This window comes from Diadema antillarum, unplaced genomic scaffold, assembly GCF_040938485.1.
Source record: "Diadema antillarum isolate AM-2024a unplaced genomic scaffold, OU_Dant_1.0 scf00000157, whole genome shotgun sequence".
NCBI lineage: Eukaryota > Metazoa > Echinodermata > Echinoidea > Diadematoida > Diadematidae > Diadema > Diadema antillarum.
The window spans coordinates 246,670-270,769 of record NW_027271046.1 but is presented as its reverse complement, the minus strand read 5'-3'; the positions used below and the strand labels follow the sequence as shown (position 1 = coordinate 270,769).

The 24,100-nt window shown below is 39.4% G+C and overlaps 1 protein-coding gene across 1 annotated transcript; it reads left to right on the top strand.

Moving 5' to 3' along the window:
* Positions 1–284: 284 nt before the first annotated feature.
* Positions 285–18,572, top strand: LOC139722088 (X-ray radiation resistance-associated protein 1-like). Its single transcript, XM_071633410.1, has 13 exons — positions 285–555; positions 3,578–3,777; positions 4,544–4,688; positions 5,847–5,944; positions 7,871–8,016; positions 12,100–12,210; positions 13,012–13,241; positions 14,151–14,305; positions 14,953–15,165; positions 15,647–16,018; positions 16,527–16,856; positions 17,427–17,594; positions 18,393–18,572. Exons 1-13 carry the CDS (start codon positions 459–461, stop codon positions 18,570–18,572), a joined length of 2,445 nt encoding a protein of 814 aa, XP_071489511.1. The 5' UTR covers positions 285–458.
* Positions 18,573–24,100: the final 5,528 nt, after the last annotated feature.

The following is a 24,100-nucleotide window of genomic DNA, read 5'->3' as shown; positions in this document are numbered from 1 at the left end:
TATTGTATTGTACGCCGTACGTACGTAAGTGCGATCGACCGACCACACAACATGCACACACATCTGTGCATGCACGTACAGCTAGCGTTGATCTATCTTTGACATGGCGGAAGCGGAAATGTCGTAATCAAGAGGGATTCGGTTTCGTAAACAAGGGTCAGGCAACCCGGTTTGAGGATACCCGGATAGCGCCCAGCAGATAGCGTACGTATTGTTTTGTTCTGTTTCTTGGTTACTCTCCAAAATACGGAGATGCAAACACGCCATTGTTGTGAGTGATGAATAGAATATTAATATAGATCAACCACCCAAGGACAATTGTTTGAAATTGAAGTTTTATTCTCAGCTCAGCGTGGGGGAATCTAGCAACGAAAACCCGCGTTATTTTCCGTAAACAATCAGTGTTGTCATGACAATAAACCAAGAGAGAAGCTAGCTGCATCCAGCAATGTCGCAATATGGCTGTTCCCGCCGGTGTGAAACTTGATGATGGGAGCGGGCATTTTATCTCAAACTGCTTTCCCGTTAGGCACGCATTTGGATCTGCTAACAGCGGTAAGTGATCAGAGAACAGTATCTTTACAGTTTTTGCCTGAAAAAAATATGCCTTTACAGCTGATTTGACTTTTGATCTGCGGCACATTGGTGTCCTACACAGCAAACCGCACAGCATAGGCAGAGAAATTGATTAGATACACTTGCATTGCAATTGCATTGGCACTCGCTCATCTCGCCCATTGAGACGGGCTCGAGATAGATACGGTCACTCGAGATACGGTACTTCCCGCCCATCGGGGGCCAAAACCCCCTGGAAGCTTCGATTTACTGTCACACTCTATCACTGTATTTAGTCGTATAAAATACGATTGAATTTGCATTCTTTTCCCTAGGTCTCTGGAGGTAAAAGGACAATTTTAACCTCCATTAATTATTCTGTCCATTTGTATTCTGCTTCTCATTGCATTGCCAGGGTTCATGTTGTAACTTGTAAAATTGTTTTATGTTCTTTTTCTTTGTCTCCTGGAGAGAAGTCTAACTGTTAGTGAACATGTCATAATCGGTACATTCGGGAACATGCCAAAGAGGCTATCGTGATTTAATTGATGTTCAGCCTAGATATCATTGTGTTCTAGTCTGATGTAGGTCCTACTAGTTAGAAGTGAGGGGTGATGTGGACCGAGTAACGTTAGGAATCTAGGATCTGATCTGCAAGACCTAAAGTCACCAGACATTCACATCGCATGCAACGCATGCCGCGATCAAAAAGGCATTCCTAATTCACCTTTTTCCTCCATAAAAACCATCTTTAATGCGAGAATGTTTTTTGATTTTGAATGGATTGGTTGCAGAATAACAAAGTTTTTCAAACGCGATGATGCACAATGCATCCTACAATTGTGATAGGGCCTACAGGGCATGTGTACAACACAAGTGCTAATTAATAGTATAGGCAGGTATCCTATTACCGAACAGTATCCTATTACCGAACGCGTACGTTTTCAATGTAAGCCCATAAAACAACTCATATATACGCGCGCATCCATTGCAATACGTACGCGCTGTTATCTCACAAGGGAAGCCAGTGCAGAAAATTGCTAAACTGCAGCAAAAAACGTTAAGTACAGTACAAGTTTACCTCAAATTTTAGTAATAATCGCTGAAATGTTGATGTTTGTTATTCTGCGTTAATAACATTGACCGAAAATACAATGCCTAAATTTTCCCATACAGAGGGCGCACGTTCGGTAAATACAATACGATTTGTGTCGGTAAAAAGAGACGGTTTTTGTGGAAGGGTAATTTGAAATACCGGTACAGATTTCGTTTAGTGCGTGGCTTAGTTTTCAAGTAATACTGTTACAGCTAAATTTATCAGAATTTCAATTATCTACTAGGAGATTTTTAGCTGAATTGAAGCATAATGTTGCCCGTTTGGAGAAATTAAATAAAAATCGTTCGGTAATGGGATACACCTCCATATGTGGCCCGCTATGGCCGGCGAACTAATTCAGTGCCTGCCCTGCCTATTGTTAGTTCGCCAACCCAGGAGTGCATATTAGGAAATACACGCAAGTGGTGACTATGGTAACTGACGTTAAAACATTTAGCTACTTTATTTTTTTCCAGTGGATTTACATCTAATGTTAGATATGGGTCTAGGACTAGGGACCAGGTTGCAGGGTCTTTGTCGAGAATTAAAGATATCTCAAATTTGATCTGAGTCCAATTCAATGTTTACTTTTTCTTTTTTTTTTACTCTTCAGAAATTTTGTCAACATGTAGACAGAGAGTACAGGAAGGCCTCGCATAAACCTTAAAATATCTAGAGTAGAATATATTTCTATCTCAATTCTGAAAAAAACAAAACAAAACATGACTGTCAGCAACCTACAAATCGTAACACAGAAAACAGGTCTACAGACGACAGTTGCATAAATCACTGGATAATCCTTCTATCGATGAGACTTTTGTTGGATGAGACTGTAACTAGAGATTACATTTTGGCAAATAGTTGTATAGGCCTACCCACACTAATGCTGATCGGAAAAGTTATCTTGAGTTCTAGTTTCTGGTAAATCCTGAAACGGGTTGACTCTGTGAGGAGATACAAATATACAATGTATGAATCTCTCTTCTTTGTTTGTTTGTTTGGTTGGTTTGTTGGTTTTTTAATATTAGATATTGAAACAAGTCCTTATAAATGTTACTTGATGTATTTTTCAAAGCTGGCAGAGCAGAACAGGAGTTATCAAGAGTATGATCTCAATACATTCTCATACCATGTTCAAGTTAATGCAAGTGAATAGAGTCAAATAAAAAAAAAAAAATCTAGAATGGTGCATGTTTCATCAAAGTCAGACCTGAATATTCTCAGAAAGTTACAGGATTGTCAAGTTTCTTGTGTTGTTCAACATGGACTACACTTTAAAAAATAAGTTCGAACCTTTATCCTGAGATTGTTTTTGCAATAACCTGGCAGTTGCAAGTTTGTTTTGTTTTGTTTTGTTTTGTTATTTTTTAGGGGAGAGGGTCATTTTACCTGAGTTGTTGTAAAAACCTGACTTAATTATTTTTGTGTATGAGCCAATGGAAGAATTAGTTGAGATGATGGCATCCAGCTCAGTTAATTGCATAGTGTAGTTACAACTGATGTCATTGTTTGGTTAAAAACACATGCTCACATGCATCTTTGGTATTCCTTTATTTTCTTGTTCCATTTTCATGAAACTTTTACCATTCAATGTGTGAAATATTACTTTGTTAAACTTTAGAACTTGAACCAATGGTTTGTAGTGTAAAATCTCACTTTAATTAGGCTTTCAATAAATATTATACTATTGTTTACAGTTGAATGTTTGAAAGGTGGCAAGTATTCGTGTAGTAAATTGATATGTGATACATCAGTATGCTTATCATGCCTAAATCCCTTGTTCAGGAATGTATCCCTTATGATCAATTACTATTTCAGTAATACCCCAATATTCATGAAGTTTGCTGTGCTGTATCAGACATATTTGTGACGTTTAAAGACAGAGAAATAACTTGCGGCAATATTTAAATCTCGTCCACTTCTCAGCTGGGGCGTGGCTGGTAGCGCACAGGACCGACCAGATCCGTCAATTCTTGGGGCCACAGAGCGAACCCAAGACCTACGCCCAGCTCAAGTATGAGCGCAAGCAGAAGGAGAAGCAAGAGAGGCTCCTGCAGGAAGGTGGGAGCCTCCAGGATGAGGAGGAGGAGAGCACGACTCCGGGAGTCCTCGACGGCTTCTTTCTGGTGAGCTTACTAAGATTGTAGCTGACCTTCCTTCCTGATTTACACTCTCTCAACAGATGATCATATTGACAGATCATGAAAGAAATTACACATATAGGTCATAAAGCAGAGTGAAGTGTATGGATGCTTTGAGCCTCTCTACATGTAAATGGATCTTAGATGCTAAAATGATTACAATGTAGGTTTTAAACCATGTTGTCTATTTTGTTATTTGGTAATTTTTGTGTAAAGGATGATTATCATTTAACAATACCTTGATGATCACTGTATATTTTCTAGTGAAAATGAAGTTGATGTCCATTAGAAATCAGTATCAAACTGATGTAATCAAACACATAACCATTCTTCGTAAGGTGGGGGTTCACTTAAATTGTTATTCTTAGTAAAGGTGTACTTCTACTATTGGGCTATTGAGATGTAGTACACACATACACTATCATATGGTAGTGTCTCATAAGTAAATACAGTGCTTATATACAAATGACATGTATTTTGTTTGTGTGTTATCCAGTTTATCGACACTTGAAAGCTCTTAGAATAAACTTATGGTGTAAAAAGTAAATGTATACTATTTCAGCAATGTTGCATAGTTTTTATGTGCAGGAGAATGGAATGTCTTCAGCAGTTTTTACTTTTTATCATATCGGAAAAACGTTTCAGAATTGAAGTATTGATTCAGTGTTGTGTGATCTCAAATTAGTGTGCCATTTGTATGTTTCCATGTGGCTTCTAAGAATAACGCACTTCATATTTTTTCTCTGTGCAGTTGAAGCACTGTTGCATTGAGGACCCAACGGATCTGTGCTCAGTGAATATCGCAGGCCAGGATCTGACAGATGCAAAGGAGGAGGATTTTGAACTCTTCACTAATGTCGCTTACATCAATGCCGGTGAAAATCTCCTGCCATTCGGTGAGTACAAACAGTATTCTGCTCTGCACTCACACGACGAAGTATTACATGCCTTCTTTCAATAGTCTTTTGTATTCTGATTTGAGGTGTGTGAAAGCTGTGTGTGAATGGAGGGGTTCCATGACATTTGCTCCTGCAACAACTGCTCCCATGAAATATCTGCATGCTGAGCCAAACATAATTTCTACCCTCAAACATAACTCTAGTCTAACCCTAATCCTAATCCTCACATAAAACTAACCCTAACCCTAAGTCCTTGGAAAAAAAAACCAAATAGACAGGAGCAGGAGGAAATGTGTCACTAGATGGAGGAACTTTATCACATGAGAATTCACAAATGTGGCTACTCTGCTTGTGTCAACTCTGCTTGTGTCATACATGTAGTTGTGAGCTACAGTAGATGTAACATGTTAGATCTAGACTAAACCATCACACTTGCAACTGTTATGTTTTGTTTTGTTTTTTTGTTTTTGTTTTTGTTTTGCTCTCTGTGTTTCTTATTGATGGAGGAGTTTGATATTGTTAAAGCTGCAGAGTTTCCCTGATCCTGCAGGAGACTCCCTGAAAACTTCAATACATGTATCTGTTTATGTGATTTGAAAATTACTTCTGCCTAAGGATATTGATGTAACACACTAGCATCTCCCTGATTTGCTCTTTGGAACCCCACGAGTTTGAAGTATTGATGTTGGCACTCCTACATTGTGTGTAGGGAAAGAAAGCAAACTTGGCATGTTGTCAGATATAAATACATGTAAGCCCTCATTTGTACTTATACTCCATGGGGCCTGGGCACTACATATCAACATACTTCTAGCTCAGGACAACCGAATATGAATTTGTAATGCCAGTATTGCTCATTCGCCCAGTCAGGCAGCCTTGATGTTTTCCCCACGCACCCCTTATCCACCCAAAATAAAAAGGGTCTACCTGTTCATTGAAAAGTGAATACTAGCAGAGAAAACATCTGCAGGTGCAAGAATCCCTGACCATTATCTGCTCAGTACATTTGTACATTTTTGTCTAATTGTAAGACTTTCCATTGCATTTACTGAGCAAGATTATTACACTTATAAAATGATTGTCAAAGACATAATCATGTCTCTCTTTGAGAGATACTATGATTATCCATTTTGTTCGCTTTTTCTTCTTCAACAGGTGCATTCAACCGTTTCCCCATAGTGAGAGAATTAGAAATGCCGCTCAATGGCTTGAGAGGAATTGACATAGAGTATGGTCACTTTCCTTATCTAGAGGTAAGACAATAACACCTGGGTCATTTAGACAAGCACATCTTTCAGTTTCTGATGACTTGATGCATACAGGAATGCAGCTCATTGTTGTGTAGACATATTGACAGCTGCATTTAAGCAATTATTGCTTTGTGTTAAAACTGGCATTTTAGCTCTCAAATTGATTGTGCATCATTTGAACTCCAAACCCATCATGGCTAATTTTGGTGACAAAATCCATATTTCAAAAGAAATTGTATGGCAGTTTGTTAGCATATTTTCTTCTTTTTTTCCAATTGTGTCAATGGGCTGAAATGGGACAAAAGTGCAAACATGTCAGACTAAAGTACATGTATAATGTGTCAAAACCTATGAACATGGACATCTATTTGTTGAAGTAACTTACTGCAAATACCTTTGTTGTTATGTACATACAAATCCACGTTCCTACTATCTGTAATTATTTTGGAATTTAGCAAAAACATGCATTCCGATGACTTTTCAAAGGCATACAGTATGTATGGGATATAGCCAGTAAGAGTAAGTCTGTGTGACTGATGTGTTTATGTTTTGTTAGTGGTAAACTGTGTTGAATGTTTAATTGATTTTATTGTCAACATTTCTTGTCCGAACCAGACTTGCACACCTGCAGTTTTATTCCTCCTTTGTCGGGTGTGGGACATCCTTGCAGTACAAAGGATGTTGACTATAAAAGCTTTTTTCATATTTCATTGCCAAATCAGATCTTGTGGGTAATGCTGTCATATCCAGTTACTTTCCCAGCATTTTTAACTCTTTATGTGCCACGTTCGCACGTCCGACTCAGTCGACGGCGTGCCAACTTCACATATTCTGCTTAAACGCACAATCCCGCCCAAACCGATCGACAAATCGCCATATGCCGCAGTACAATGAAAGCATTTCTCGCGCTTTCAGTCCTCTCACATATAGCTTGCATTTTATGTAGTGATTGACTAACAAGCGGTGTTTCCTACTGGATTTAGGTGTAAATTCTAAGTTTTTGTCACTGTTTTGTGTGCAATAGTCATGCCTTTACAGTAATTTAGCTATGCGAGTCATTTGAAAAAAAAAAACAATTATAGATTTGTCACACACATTATATCATAGCAAAGCTATACACTTTCTCTACAATTTTTCTCACTATGTATCCAGCTGAACAAAAATCTATTGAAGTAACATAGACTTGAAATACAGAATGTCTTCTCAAAGCATGACATAATGTGGCACACAGGCGGTTTCCACCATGGCACATAAAGAGTTAACATCAGTGCTCTAAACAGCTGTTCAGTATGATGGCATGAATAAATTCAAGACTTTATGATATACATTGTACATGTAATACAATAATAACTGTAGTACTGTTGATTGCATACATTGCTGTAACGGCAAATGTGAATAATACATGCTTACACAGTGTATGCACATGTTTTTCCAAGGTCACCATAAGAAAATTATGTGGTAGATTTACCTCAGCATGACAGGGTAATATTTATGGGGTGCTCTTGTTGGTAATGGAGTTTTGTAATGTACAATGTTTGCAAATTGATTGATGTCTCTCTCGGGTAATCTGAGTAATTTGCAATTAATTCTTCTGCTGTGCAGCTTTATGGATTTCATGTGGCAACATGAATAGGACCCAATTTGCATTCAATAGTGTTCACCAGGTAGAACTCTGTCTGACAAATTTTCTTGTTATCAGAAAGATTTGTTGTTCTCAGGTTGTGCATGCAAACTGAATCCAAATTTCCTTTATATGAGGTAGGATTTTGATATACACTTTCTGTGAATGTCTCTTTAATCAGGTACTCCAGTATATTTGGTAAAATCTCCTCTCAGCAACCGTATATATAACTAAGTGGAGAGTACTGTAAATGAATGAAATCAACATGTAACAGAATGTTACGTTCCTTTTCTTTCTCTCCTACCAAGGTGTTAGACCTGTCCCACAACAATCTGTCCAAGGATGATGTGTCCAGCCTTGGTCTCCTCGCCAGCCTGAAAGTGTTATATCTGACTGGGAACCAGCTCAGGTCACTGCCAGCTGAGATGGGCAAGCCACACAAAGTCCAAATAAGGTATGAACGAAAGAGACTACCAAATGATCAAAACAGAACAAACATCACAGAGACATACTGAAATCACATGCACAAAAAAAAAATTCAAGTGAGGAAGCTTTAAGATTCTGTGGCCCGTATTCTACTGTAGACCAAGGTTTAAACCCATTTTAGACTCACCTATGGTTTAGCTAGACCCGAGGTTTAATTTTGTATTCTGCTAGCGAGGTTTAGTTAAACCCAAGTCTATTTCGGGTTTAAATTAAACCCGAAATAGTCTTGGGTCAAGCCACCATGGTGCCCTCTATGGAAGAAGAAATTCTCCCTCTCTGAGTACTTTTCTCTCCACAAATCCACTTAAATTTATTATTGGCAGTGTATCTGCCACATGAGCGTGACTTTCTTGGATTTTGAATAGTTTTTACGGGTATTTATGTCGAATAAGGGCATGCTGTATTTTTGCTTGCGACGACTCGTGAAGCACTGTGCATATACTGTACAGTTTGTGTACGTGTGCGACGCACATCACAGGATACATGGTAAGCGTATAGCGTAGCGCTATTATATTCTTGGCTAGCTAGCTTTGAATGCTCAGCACCAGCAGATCCATCGCGCCGCGCCGGCCGGCGGCACGGTTGCTGTGTGCGCTGGATGGGACATGGCTTTTTATGTCGATTGAATCGTGAATTCGGAATGGACTGGCAATTGATCAAACCAGGACTTTGAGGTAGGAAATTGCATAAAAGCTTTTCTCTTAAGGGGCTGTACACTTAAACCACTTTCTTTTATTGTCAGTTAATAAAAATGGAAACCATTCTAAAATTTAGAAATAGATCTAGATCTACTATCAACCCTGTCTCGATATTAGAAGTAACGTTAGATTTTACCTACCGTACCACACTAACCTAACTTTTAATAGATCTAACGTTAGTCCTAACGTTACAATAATGTACTCTAGCTACTCGATATTCGAATAGGTTCTACTAACGTTAGTAGGACCCTAGGCCTACTCCTACTAACTAGTCCTAACGTTAGTCCTACGATCGATCTAGGTTCTCGATCTAACAGTTAGTCTATCTATGCCAAATCGACCTCGGGCTCTACCCTCTATTAGTCCTACATTGAGTTCTTGGTCTAGTCTTCAGGTTATTTTCATCGTAAAGCTTATCTAGACTAACGTATAGTACAGGTAGTACTAGGTAGTAGTATTGCTACCATTTAGATCTCGAGTCTCCTCTAAAGTGTACAATTTGCTACAAGTAGGGCCTACTAACGTTATAGATCTAGTACGTAGTAGGCCTAGTAGGGGTATCTCGTGTGTACTCGCGTGTGGCTGGCAAGCTAGCTGCTGTATCCAGCCAGCCACTCGTTTTGTGCCATTGGCATTGATCTGTGTGCTGGTACCCTTACCAGTCATCGTTAATAGACTCGATTTAAACTCGAAATAAACCTCCTCCAGGGTAGGTTTAATTTAAACCCAATTTAGACCACAGCTGGACTTAGTAGAATACAAATTAAACCTGGGTTTAAACCTGGGTCTAAACTGGTGGTTTAAACTCAGGTTTAAACCCCCAAAACCCACTTTAGACCCAGGCGTGGGTTTAAACTCGGGTCTAAGTTTTTAGCAGAATACGGGCCCCAGAGTCCACACGGGCACAGTTTTCTCTCATATCTGGAATGGTTTAGTCTAGCCATGCAATAAAACCACAAACAAACAAAACAAAACAACAAACAAACAAAACAAGAAAAAAAAAGAAAACAGTACGGAAGAATTAGAAGAAAATTTATCATTTCAACATGAAGGCAAACTCAGCATGTACTGTGGAGAAAGCATTAAACACAAAAATGTGAAACTTTTACAGGAATGTACAATGTCCATGTGTAGATTCAACACATTGCTATATCAGTCCGCCTCAAGTGACAGATGAGTTGACCTTGATAGTACTCTGACACATGTAGACATCATATCAGAGAAGCTAGATGGGGCAGTGAATACATGTACGTCTCTTTGAAAACGACCTGAGCTGGTATCTTGAAGGAAGCCAAGTACTGACAGGGATGACTTGAATGGAAACCAAGGAGGACAGTCATGGGGTCACCTACCATCCACAGTGGTACTCCACCAGGGGTTGATGTCGGCAGTAATTTGTATCCCTTATCAAAACCCAATTACTGTTGATGTCAGCCCCTTGGTTGTGTGCACCAGTCACCGGCGGTCTTCTATTGCAGTCACCATTGGTGTACCAGTCAACAGTGGTCTTCTATTACAGTCACCATTGGTGTACCAGTCACCGGTGGTCTTCTATTACAGTCACCATTGGTGTACCAGTCAACGGTGATCTTCTATTACAATCACCATTGGTGTACCAGTCACCGGTGGTCTTCTATTGCAGTCACCATTGGTGTACCAGTCACCGGTGGTCACTGGTGGTGTACCAGACACCGATGTGTTCCAGTCACTTGTGGTCTACAAAGTCATGTATCTTCATCACATTGGACAGGAGATTTTTCTCCCACCTCTTAATGATGTATAATGTGCCATGATCTATCAAAACGCTGATACATGTCCTAATGCATCTCATATCTTTTTAGTTGTGCCATGATATATCTGAGGTCACACATTATGCATCCCAGATCGAGGTACACCTCTAGATGCATTACTCAGTATTTAGTATTTCAGTAACACATTGAAAGTTCTGTGACAGGAACTTTGGATAGTGTGGACAACACTGGGGATTCCAGTGGCAATTAGCACTCAAAGCACACACAGGTTAAACATTGTGTGCTTGCGTTTGCATAATTTGTTATCAGCTGTGAGGATGACGCTGATGTCTGCTTCTGTGTTTCGTTGTTAAGTTCTGTTAAAGTTATATTGATTCATATCAGATTTGATCAATCAGACAGTATGCATTTTTATGCCTCTGCTACAAGTGTCGCCAGAGGCATTATGTTTTGGGGTTGTCTGTTCATCCGTCCGTCCATCCTTCTGTCCGTAATTAACTTTGTGGATAGCGAGGCCTACCAGTTGCCATAGTGACATTTCTAGATGTATTAGCCATGGTGCATGCAGTGGCATTGTCCATTACAGCTTTTGGTTTGGGGGTTTGTGTTTCCAATTATTACCCCCCACATAATTATGGTGTTTATCACTATGTGATGACAGATTTGTGACAACATGAGAGGATTGTGGTTTACCATATGGATAGTCCTGATAAGGACTGGAGATAAGGATTGAAGAGCATTGATAGCTATTAAAGGGACTGTACAGTACTGGTTGAGGTGGGGATTCATGTTTTGAACATTCCTAAGTGAGATGATGAGAAACCTCTTATGAAATTTGAAAGAGCAGGTAATTTTAAGAAGGATTCAACATTTATTTGATGAAAATTTGTTTTCAAATGGCTGAGATATCCAAAAAAGTGATGATAATAAAAGGCGACAAGCCACGCCTTTTATAAGGATCTCTTTGTTTCACCTTGTTTTTGGATATCTCAGCCATTTCAAAACTGAATTTCATCAAATGAACTTTCAATACCTCTTAGAATTGCATGCTCTCTGACATCTCATAGAGTGTTTTCTGAATATCTTGCAAAACGTTAAAAACTAAATCCTCACCTCAACCAGAACTGTACACACCCTTTAAGCTAAATATAAAATTTCGTCACGGACATCCACCCAATGTGGGTCATTTTTTCTTTTTTTCGGTGCTGTCAGACACACAGCCATGTGTTGTAGGTTCAGCTGATTTGGGCCATCCAATCATACCTGTTATTATTGTGTTATGTTTCTCAGCTGTTTTGTGTGACATTAGATGGATGTGAAAAAATACAAAGGCTGTACATTCATTACAAAATGAAATTAAGCTCTGCACGTGTTGTTGTGTATTGCTTAGTTATGTGCAGTAGACCTTTCTCACATTGTCCATGCAAACCACAGTTTTCCTTTATACTAGGCTGTCCGTGAGCTAGTGATATAGATATTAAAAAAAAAAAACCCAGCATGTCGTTTGTTGTTGAGTGAGAACAGATATGTTATGACTGTTTGTTTGGATTTATTCATGTGATACATGTTATATGTTATGTGTGTATGTCATTTCTGATACAGTGAGATGGAGTCAAGTCGCATTCCAAGGTTTTCCAAGCTGGAGATCCTCCACGTTGATGACAATTTACTGCACGATCTTGCCATATTCGCCAGTCTAGCCGGCCTCCGAAAGTGAGTAAAAACAGATTTGCCATGCACTCATATTCAGATGCTGTTCAATCATAATCACATGCCTACCAACCATTCTGAATTTGGAGGAAAGAATTTGAAATTTTGTCCATTCACAGCTCTTGTGTCTATGGGATTCTCCCATTTTTCTTGGTAATTTTGCTTCACACTCCTTTATGAACTGCTCTTCCTTTCCTACTTTTGAGCTAGATCATCCATATTTTTCAGTCATTAAGGTTGGGGGGGGGGGGGGGTCTGTAATCAGTTGGTATTTCCTGTTTATCTCAAAATAGCCAACAATGTGACGATAATTCTTCGTAGGGAATCAAGCAAATCAATTTTGAGACCATCTTCATCTTGAAAATTTGTACTGTATTTCCTTACGAAGTCAAATTGTAATGGCTTTTACCACCTATGTAACTTGGCAGTAATTCTGAACTACTACTTACTTGTTATTCTCAGGAGGGATGTTATGGATAAAACTTTCAACTGATAGTGATTAAGCACTTCATCACAGTGCTGATTACAATGTATGTCAATACAGGTGACTCTCATTACAACAAGGTCTTTGGGACATTATAACAAAGTCCTTGGGACAAGCAGTTTTTTTTTCAGTAAATTTTGATGTACATTGCCAAACAAATGAAATATGTAAAGATATGCAGACAATGATTCGGGAACCTGAATTTTTTCTTTGTTGTAAAGATTTCTATTATAACCGTGTTTGTTAGAACAGAAGTGCACTGTGTGATAAAGGATCAGCCCAAGATGATTTGTTCCTGTGTCTTTACATTTTCTTTGCAGGCTGCGACAACTCAACCTCGACAAGAATGATATTGTTTCCGTCCCACACCTAAAGCCCATAAGGGGGCGCCTGGTTGCCATCAAGAGTCTTTCAGACGCAAAGTCCTCCTCAGCGAAAAGGCGAAGACCAAAGTCTGCAGGAAAGGGGAAGAAAAAGGGCGGGGCTAGAGCGGACAAAGCAGAGGCCAGCAGCTCAGAAGGGTCAGTGACACCAGAAGGGAGTGAGATTGGTAAGAATGTTTGACAGTTTGTTTAGACACATTAATTTCTTGTGCAAAATAGTACATGTTTGAAAGTAAGCAGAAAGGAAAATTTGTCATGAATGAAAGCTGAAAAAAAAGACACAAAAAACAACAACAACAGCTATCCACAAATACACAGCAAACCAGTGGAAGTGTGAGAGTAATTTACATGATGAAGGTTATCAACTTGATTGATGCATCAAGAATAGGGGAATGAAGTATATGTTTCTTCTGGCAACTATCCAAAGGAAACAGCACAAAAGCAGCATGTACTATTGCTATTAGTGACATTTCATTAAATGAAAAAATGAGCACTGCCACAGTGTTGTGAATGCTGCAGGTTTTTTTGATATTGTATGAAGCACTGTCATGAGTTGATTTTCAAACGTTAAGTTGGTAATAATGTTGTTAGTATTCATTTGGATGAATTTCTGTGTCACTATTATATTTGTCCATCTAACTATTGCATTCATGTCTATGCTGTCCTTGCAATCTAAGATTTTCTCTGTCAAAGTTCTCTTTGGTCCTTAGATTCTGATTTCAGACATTGCTTGTAGGAGTTGCTTGAATATAGCCAGGAAAAAGAAGATCGGTTGGGAAAATCGTGTGCATTGAAGGACAAGCAAAATCATTGATCTCCTCTCTAATGATAGTAAAATCTTGATATGATAATTTCCTTCACCTTTCATGCTTATTGATGACAAGAAAAATGTTTATTGGACTATCCATTTATGTGATGATAGATATCAACAATATGATGCACTGGGAGATGAAATTGCATCTTTCATCGTACAACCAACACCACAAATTCTTTTGTAAAAGAATGATGATTATGTTGCAGAAAACATGTATTATCATTCTTAACTGTACTTTGGTATATTTATGACTCTTCAAAAGGCAAGACAAACTTAGTGGACTCCAGTAATGTCTTGGCTGACATTGAGGAGGAGGGGGACCTATTTGACACCTCTCACATCATGGACGGCACCGACATGGACCAACTTTCTCCCCCATTCCCGGAGCTCACCTACCTCAGCTTGGCTCACAACAAGGTGAGATACAAAGGAATGTTGAACTGTTGGTGATGGTGAATATAAAGATGATGAAAATTGATGTGTTGACGTTAAATATAGGAGTGAGCAAGAATAAATGGTGGAATCAAATGATGAAAGATGGAGAAGATGGTGGTGATGGTGATGGTGGTGATGGTGATGATGGTGATGATGATGATGATGATAGTGATGATTAAAATGCTTGTTATGATGAGGATGGATATGTTGAGCAGGGGTATTACACTGATGATGATGATGATGATGATGATGATGATGATGATGATGATAGAGATGATAGAGATGATTAAAATGTTAGTGACTATGAGGATGGATATGTTGAGTAGGGGTATGACATTGATAGTGATGATGATGATAATGGTGGTGATGACGATGATATTGTAGATAGTGATGGTGAGTTTAATGTGATAGTGTATTTAATAGAAACATATATCTCACTGTGGATTCAGAATTGATACCTTGTAGTGGTTTGTTATGATTCATAATCATTATGAGTGTGCCATCAGTCATTATTTCAACAATACTCATACCATTGTCTCCATTCTAAATCAATCATTTTGCTTCAGCAGTAGCAGGGAGGATAAATTTTATGAAAAGCACAACTTTGCCATCTTTTCCTCCTCACACAGATTGCAGATGAGGAGGGTCTTCTCGCGGTTGCAGCCTGGCCCATGCTGCAGGAGCTCATCATCCATGACAACCCCCTGACAACGCAGAACAGCGGGGACCCGCCCCTCCTCAACCGTTACCTCTCCAAGCGGCTGGGCATCCAGATGGTGCGGAAGAAGCCCTGCATGGTGCCGAAGCCCCCCGTCAAGGTGCCCAAGAAGCCCCACAGAAAGGTGAGCAGGGGGAGGCTGATAGCGTATGAAATCAAGCATGATTGACCGATTATGAATTGATTTTTATTTCATTTCATTTATTTCCACACACAAAAATATGACTTTGATTTCAAAGTCATATGGTGAATATATTCATTGTAGGGGACCAGCAAAAGCTTCAAATGTCTGGTTTGTTGTGACTAAAGTAAAGCTGGGAATAAAGTTAATTCAAAACTGTATGACAACTTGCAATATTACATATGTATTCAAAGAATTCTATGCAGGTGATATTAAGCAATCAAGTCCAGTTTCTTATGATGTCATTGGCTGTTATCTGTTTTTCTACGTATATCTCTGTATACCCAGTGGGGAAAGGCGTGATATAAGTCAATCAAAACTCCAGTGTTGGACTCAATATTTTAAAATGCATGAGAGATAGGCTGATGAGAAGACAGGAATAAACTGTTCTTCATTGCAAGCATAATTTGTTTTCCTGTCGCAGGTTGCAGAAATCGTTCCACCCATCCCAAAGAAGCCATTGCAGCTCATGCTTGAAGCGGCCTCGCCCGACTCCAAGCCTGCGCTGCCCCAGTCGTCGGAGTCCCAGACACCCCCTCCTGTCCGCTCAAAGCGCATCTCCGAGGATGAGTTGACTCGCCCGGCATCCGAGCCCCTGCCGCCCATCCTGCCCACACAGTCCCGGTCTGGTCCATTCGGGGACGGGGATGATGAGGATAGGGAGGAGGAGGAACGGTTGGAGAGGACAAAATCCTGGACGGAGCGGAGCTTCGGTGGATCTGAAGACGAGGAAGAACCAAAAGCAGAGAAGAAAGGAAAGGACAAAGCTGCTGATGAACCAGTTTTCCTTACACAGGTATCTAAACTTTGTTGTTAAGTCAAACATCTTTCTTGTCCTTCAAATACTTGACGTGATTAAGGTGCTTTATGCATTCAACTGACCAATGAATTTTATTGTTTGTTTTTTTTCATAGTGAGAGGATTTATAACTTTATTTTAGGTGTGCCTTCTGTTTGAGTCTTACTGAAACCTGAGATGTAGAGATAATGTCCTCAATTCTAGAAGCAATAACAGATTGGTATCAGAGAACGAATTGGTGGTAACACAAGACAAAATCTTCATGAGTTGGTATCCTTGCAGTTCCCAACACTCGGTATTAAAGCGTTCAAGAACTAAAATGGTGTTAGAACAGGGCAAAGTCTACCTGAGTTGATGACCCTTGCAGTTACCCACACTTTATATTAAATCATTGCATGACTACATTCAACAAGGTGCAAGTTTTGAAGAACAGAGGAAAGAGATAACAATGTCTTTTGAATGGAATCTCAGGTTTCAAACTGTTGACCCTTGTGCTTACCACATAGGTGGATGAACATCCTGATGATGAGCCAGCACCCCCAGAGCCGCCCAAGCAGCACCAGCCCAAGCCACCGACTGAGGCGAGGACGCCAGTCGAGAAGCCCCGTACCAGCAAGAAGAGGGTGGACAGTGCAGCGTACTCGATGGGCGTGCCCGACAAGTTCAAGGGCTACGAGATGTTCTACGACGCGCCAGATGACCCTGAGGTCTACACAGCGCCAGACATCCAGAGCAACCTGCGGTCGTTGCGCTTGGCTCTGAAGCACTCCACAGTCTACGCAGACAACAAGGTGGATCTCAGTAGGCTGCAGAAGCCATTCCATGCATACCAGAAGGTGAGTTACATCAGTGGGGTTATTACATATTCTTGACCCCCTGACAGGGTTTGATCCACAGCAGAGAGTCTTGTTGCTCTTATATTAGAGATATTAATGACAGATTATGCTTTGAGTGATAATGAATGCTCAGAATCACAAGATATTACACTGAAATCTTCATCGTGTGTCAGTGGTTTAGGACCAGGTGTATAAAGTCGCAATTGCAATCTTCCCTTTCCTCTCTCATTTTTATTGAAATCTTGGTAAGACTAAAACATATTAACATGCTAGAGTATAGTGAATGTAACCAAGAATACAGTATTACTAAATTCAGGCTCAATTTGTGTCATATACTGTGAAGTACTCACTTTTAGATATTTTATGATAATGCTTCACTTCATTTGTAAAATTAAGAAATGATCAGTACACGCAGCATAGGTGCAGAGCAAATTGTCACAAATAGAACAGCTCCCATGCCGCGTACACTCTTGTACACAGCAGCCGATGCTTCGTAATGGCATTAACCTGCAATCTATTCCCCATCCATTCTTTCATCCTCCCTCCCCTTCCTCACCGACGCTCCCTCAGACCAAAGTCCCCAGCAAGCCGCACCACAAGAGCAAGGCTGAGCGGCTGGGAGACATCCTGGACGTGATGAACCAGAGGGAGACCTACGTAGAGTCTAACTTGGCTGACATCCTGGCAGACAAGGAGAAGATGAGGGAATTCCCCCAGGTTGCCAAGCTGCTGCAAGAGGTGAGATTATATTCAGTCCAGTCCGGGAAGGGTTTTATTAGATATTTAGGGATAGTGCTATTGGCAGGGCTCAACATCAGTGGTGGCTCTGGACCAATAAAAATTGATGTCAGGCCACTAAACTTTTTGGCGGCCTGATTGGGCAACTAAGGTTCTAAATGGATTATTATGTTTCTTTTCATTTTGGATTTACATTTACATTTATTTTTTCAGGCCACCAAAATTACATGTTTAAAGATTTTAGTGGCTAAAAGTTAGTGTCATGCCGTGCTAAGGGTGACCCACTGTTGTTGTTGGTTTGTTTGTTTTTATTGCATAATCAGTTCTATATGCACTGCAGTTTCTCAGACATATGGAAAGGTTATTAAAACAGAACAGTGCGATTTTATCTCTTTGTTCATGAGTATCTAGATACTGTTCCTAGTAGTTCAGCGCAACACATTTAAAGGCTTAAATGTTTTTTTTTTTTTCCCTAGGTGAATTTGCTCTTCATCTCAGATATTGAAAAGTTGCTTCCACATGCACTATAGAAAATTAATTGAATCTTGATAAGAATAAGGGAAATATCTCATTATTCAGAGTTCTCATGATGATGAAAGATTGTAAGGAGGCTAACAAACATACATGCAGGTGTGAGAGAGTGGGACATATACATTTGTCATTATCACCATCATTATTATTTAATATCTGTTTCTGTTTTGTTTTCACTCTGTTGGTCAAGACAGAACACTGCAAACATGCTATGTTAAAACAAATTTGCTAAAATAATTGTTCTTTCATTGGCCTTGTGTCCTGCAGATCCAGAGCAAATATAGCGATGTCCGGAATGCATCCATGAAGGAGAGACAGGAAGAAGATGAAGCGATGGCTGAGATGCTAGAAGACCTAGACAGGATAGACCACACTCTCCGCAGCGCTGGGTCGTCACGACCAGAGCCAGTGGCAGCTGCAGCAGTCCAGCAATCGGAGGCGCACTGAACATTGCATGTGTTTAGGAACAACCTTTTATTTTTTGCTCGCTTTTTTTTTTTTTTACAATGTGTGCTTCTTCTTGTCCTGACACAATTTGAGACAAGGATGTTATTGTGGTTTTATCCTTATCCATGTCAATCTTTTTGAACGGAAGAGTGTGATGCCTTGTTCTACCAGATGGCAGATGTCTGTTCACTTTGTAGCCATTTTCATGATGAGAGCACTCAAAACTCTTCCAGACAGCACATATTCAGTACCTCAAGTGATCACAGTCAATAAATGTGTAACTCGATTACAGATGTGAGAATGTGTTAGGATTCAACTTCTTCCTCTTCACAGTGATATTGAGTTCCTTGATCTGAACAGTGTGTGCAGGGTATGTTTGGGCAAGCTTCGAGTGTGAACACAATGATAAACTAAAGATCATCCCCAAACATATACTTGATTATTTTGTTTAGGCATGTGCATTTGTAGCCTTGAGAGGATTTTGTAACCTCTTGTGGTCACACTCTCACTGTGAAAGCTAGGAAAGTTTGGAAAGTATTTTGGACTCTTAACTCTATTCTAACTGGGGGGGGGGGGGTCAAATTGACCCCCCCTCGACATTTTGCGCCACGATTCCGCAACGCGCAAAGATTTTGCCACAGCTTTTCATGACTTTTTTCATTGAAGTCTCCCGCATATTTTGAGACCAAATTTGCGACGTCCGGGTACGCCGTTCTGAAGTTATGCAATGTTTTGCATATGCATGTCAACCCAAAAACAGCTCAAATTCATGATTTTGTGTGCAAATTCAATGCAAATTGTGTTTTTTTGTTTAATTGATATAAATTAGATTATTTCAACTTTTAACCATTGAAATTAATCAATTCTAATGTAGATCAGCTTGGAAAAGTGCCTGCAACAAATTTTGGCCAAAAAACAATGAAAAACAAGGAAAAGTAGAAATAATGCGGTGCGTAATATATGTCCCCGCCGGAAGTAGCATTTAGTAGCAAAATGTACAATATAGGTAAAAAGATGAAGGTCAAAGGTCAAAGAAGTCAAAGGTCAAAATTCTATGTAGAAGTTTTGAAGCCCTCACCTAGTGCCATCACATAAAGCAAACGGAATCGAAATCGGGTTAGAAATGCCGAAGGAGTAGCATTTTGTAGCCAATGTACAATATAGGTAAAAAAATCTAGGTCAAAGGTCAAAGAAGTCAAAGGTCAAAATTCTGTGTATAAGTTTTGAAGCCCTCACCTAGTGCCATCACATAAAGCAAACGGAATCGAAATCGGGTTAGAAATGGCGAAGGAGTAGCATTTGGTAGCAAAATGTACAATACAGGTCAAAAATCAAGGTCAAAGGTCAAAGAAGTCAAAGGTCAAAATTCTGTGTAGAAGTTTTGAAGCCCTCACCTAGTGCCATCACTTAAAGCAAACGGAATTGAAATCGGGTTACAAATGGTGAAGGAGTAGCATTTTGTAGCAAAATGTACAATATAGGTCAAAAATCAAGGTCAAAGGTCAAAGAAGTCAAAGGTCAAAATTCTGTGTAGAAGTTTTGAAGCCCTCACCTAGTGCCATCATATATAGCAAACGGAATCAAAATCGGGTTAGAAATGGCGAAGGAGTAGCATTTTGAAGCAAAATGTACAATATAGGTCAAAGGTCAAGGTCAAAGGTCACAACTGAAATTCTGTATAGAAGTTTCAAAGCTCCCATATAGTGCTATCATATAAAGCAAACAGAATCAAAATCGGGTTAGAAATGGCGAAGGAGTAGCATTTTGAACATTTTGATCACACACGGACACACACACGGACGGACACACGGACGGACACACGGACGGACACACGGACGGACACATGGACGGACGGACACACGGACACACACACGTACGGAGCCCGTTTCATAGTCCCCTGCTCGAACTCGTTCGGCGGGGACAAAAAAGGTAAAAAAAAACAATAAAATACATAAGAAATTAACAAAACAATACAAAACAAAACAAACTGATTTTGATTGCGCTATCTTTTTATAAGAAAATTGTTCGATATGTCTTGAGGAACTCTGACACAAAAATTTAGCAATCCTTCAATCTTTTTAATGGAGTTATAGGTGAAAATATGATTTCATGCGTAAATTTGCATAATTAATTTGTTAAAAAATATAAAATCAAATTTTTTCTATTGTATAACCATATAACCTTGTAGTTGACATCTGGCTCTATGTACAGGCAAAATTTTGCGGCGATCGCGCGATCGGCGGCCGAGATCTGAAGGGGGGGTCAAATTGACCCCCCCCCCCCCCAGTAAAAACTTGGTCTCAAATAGCCCAGTTAGAATAGGGTTAAGCTCAACTTGCCATACATGACAGTTGATGCTATTGTGAGTCTCCTACAAAAAACGCTTACAGTTAATCTGCAGTCTTGATATGAAAGGCCAAAAGGTTCGTCCTGTTTGTTCAAAGAGGTGGCATACATGTTATGTGTAACATTGTACAATTGAGTTGATACTATTTCCTGTATTTTAATGCTTGAGGTAAGTCGGCAAATAGATCAAATCGCTCTGCTTAAATTTATGTCCTTACAAAGATTTGTAGTAAATTGTGCTGGTGAATCCTACATTTGGTTATTCACAAGGTTTAGGGATCTCAGGACATTAGATACTCATAACCTTGATTTGGACAAGATAGATTGTAAATGAATATAATATATGGTACTTTTCAAACATCCAATGCTCTTTAATGATATATAATTGTAACTCTCTAAATCTCTGTCTCTGTGTCTCTACTGTAAACTTGGAATATTTCACAGTGTGGAAATCTTGCAAAGTTCACACTCTGCTAAAGTCAGCACCAAAACAACAACACACAGGCATTTTGGGATGTCGAGAAATATGTACAGAACCATTCCTAATCCACATAATTACAAAGAAGTGAAAATTAATTGTGTGAAAATGTCCACTATGTCAGTATCTATATATTGATCTGCCTATTTATCTGTACATCCGTCCTTGAAATGTACCGGTAATCTTCTATATTAATGCATATTGATATATATGTACGGAAAGATTCATTATATATATGCATGTATTCACACATTTTGACTTGTATTGTGCCAAGTTCTTTCAGTGTGGAAATGTACTGTATAAGGATGTTATTTTTTGCAAGTGTTTAATTTTCACAAATTTCGCGAATCACAGTTGGATCGCAAATTGAACAACCTGCAAAAATATCAGTATGCAAAAATAACAGCTTATACAGTACTCACTACAGTGGATATCTGCTACTCTGAGTGAAAGAATATTACCTTTTCTGCCTTCCTCTTCTCTTAAACATAACTAAAGGCAATTTGTCATTTCTTGTTGATTATCATATTGATGGATACTTTACTATTATTATTGTCTTCTACTATGAACATTCCATTATACAAAATTTAGCATCTCTTGTACTCCTTTGAATAATGAGTTTTAAGTGTCTTGGATGGCTTGATGCAGCTTCATGACAGTAACTATGAAATCTGCATGCCCTCCACACTGAATTATTCTGAAAGTTTGACAAAGAAACATGTATTCAAAGGTATGCAGTGCTTTCATAATTTTGAATGCCTTGTCATGTGCCGCTGTTATTCATCCTTTCATATGCCGCTGTTATTCATCCTTTCATATGATACGCATCAAATGCCTTATGAACAAGCTGCTGATGTAAATGTCATTGGAAAAGATTCCTATGCAATGTACCCAAGGTGTGTGTGTGTATGTTGACAGTGCCTATGTCATGGCTCAGTGGGCATTACATCTTTTCGTGTTCAAAAAAGAAGGAAACAAGAAGAAATACTTGCGTGTAACATATATTGTATATATGATATTCATATTGTAAATAAAGTGTTATAGCTAAGTTGCAAGTGCACATCAATATGTTTGACTATAATGTGTATTACTGTAATATCACATGGGTGGATTGAGTGTGTGTGTGTGTGTGTTTGTGTGCAAGATTGCACTGCAATGTGTTCATGGCAAAAGTTTGTCAATTCACAGCTTGTGGATCTCATGGTGACATTAATAGCATTTTCTGCCACAAAATGGGATGTTGCAATTTGACAAGAATGTTCGAAATCTGCTGTAAATGTCAACTGACAGACTTTGAAAGTAGACAGAAAATCTTTTACTCTCCCGTGAGAGAGAGTACAGAGCGATAATGATACACCTTGTACATACAGCGGTCTTTGGCACTCGGCCATACGGTTACATCCAGACACATACCAGCATAAATGTCACCATCCCTAGCTATTCCTGTGTGTCAACTCGTAACATCTACTATGCATTCCTCCTCATAAAAAGAAAGGCAGGGCGACAGAGACAAAATAAAATCCCTTATTCCTGTTTTCAGCCCGAGTCTTCTGAACACGGCCACAAAAATAAATTGGAATGATGCCATGGTTCCTACGATGACCTTCTTGCAGGCATGCTTCAATCAATGACCTATATTTTCCCTTGTCCCAAGAGATAGATCACCAACATCAGAACATGATGATTCCATTCTACTCCTGGCAGGAGAAAAACTTGCCTACAAGACAAAAACAGGTGCCTGAAAGTGCAGTGTCCCCATGTGGCAGATTATTGAAAGAATGAAGCAAACAAAGTGGGAATCCTGACAAACGTACTAGTAGCGGCGATGATTTTGCTTTCAAAATGAAAGTCTTCAAAACCTCCACAAAATTTTTCATTTGTTGATTTAAAGTGGATGTGGCTCATGATTGAACTATTTTTCAGTAATTGCTAGTGATTTGTCGTTCTTGTGACTATGAAATTTACGTGCCAAGAAAGAAACCAGTATGAGCCCAGACAAAAAGCTAGAATTCGCAAGCAAATACACAAACATTCACACACGTACACGCACACACACACACACACACACACACACACACACACACACACACACAGAGTGCATTAGAAATTCAGCAGTTCACACATGTGCCTACAGTTATGTACCTACTGTGCATCTTTTCTTGTATGTACACTACCAGTATCTTCAACAAGGTAATACACACAGGCAAAATATTCATGTTCAAACACAATACTCCTCCATTGCACACATGTTTAGATACCCATCTACCAGTATAGTATCTGGAAGGGGTTTCTTCTATGTGCACCAATGTGCTTGGTTTACATAAACTATCACTCAATGGTAAGCGCCTACTTGGGTCGCATCATTTGAGCGCAACACACACTGTGGTGCACCTCATGTATGTCCACAAACATGAACAACTTCTGCACTGCATCGCTCCAGCACACTCACAATCAAATTAGGCAATACACTAGTCTGCTTATAATTTTCCCATAGTATACAGTACACGTATCAATCATCTACTGTTTGTTATTGATGTCTATCTGTATGTATGCAGGGATGCCAAGTTCAAAAAATTTTTATGAGTGAGATTTTCATGACTCAACGTCTCTGCGCTCGCATGTGCGCGCGAGCGAGTGTGGGAGGGGTTAGTAATAGAAGGGAGCTTTTTCAATTATTAGCTCTTAAATGGTGCGATCATTTACT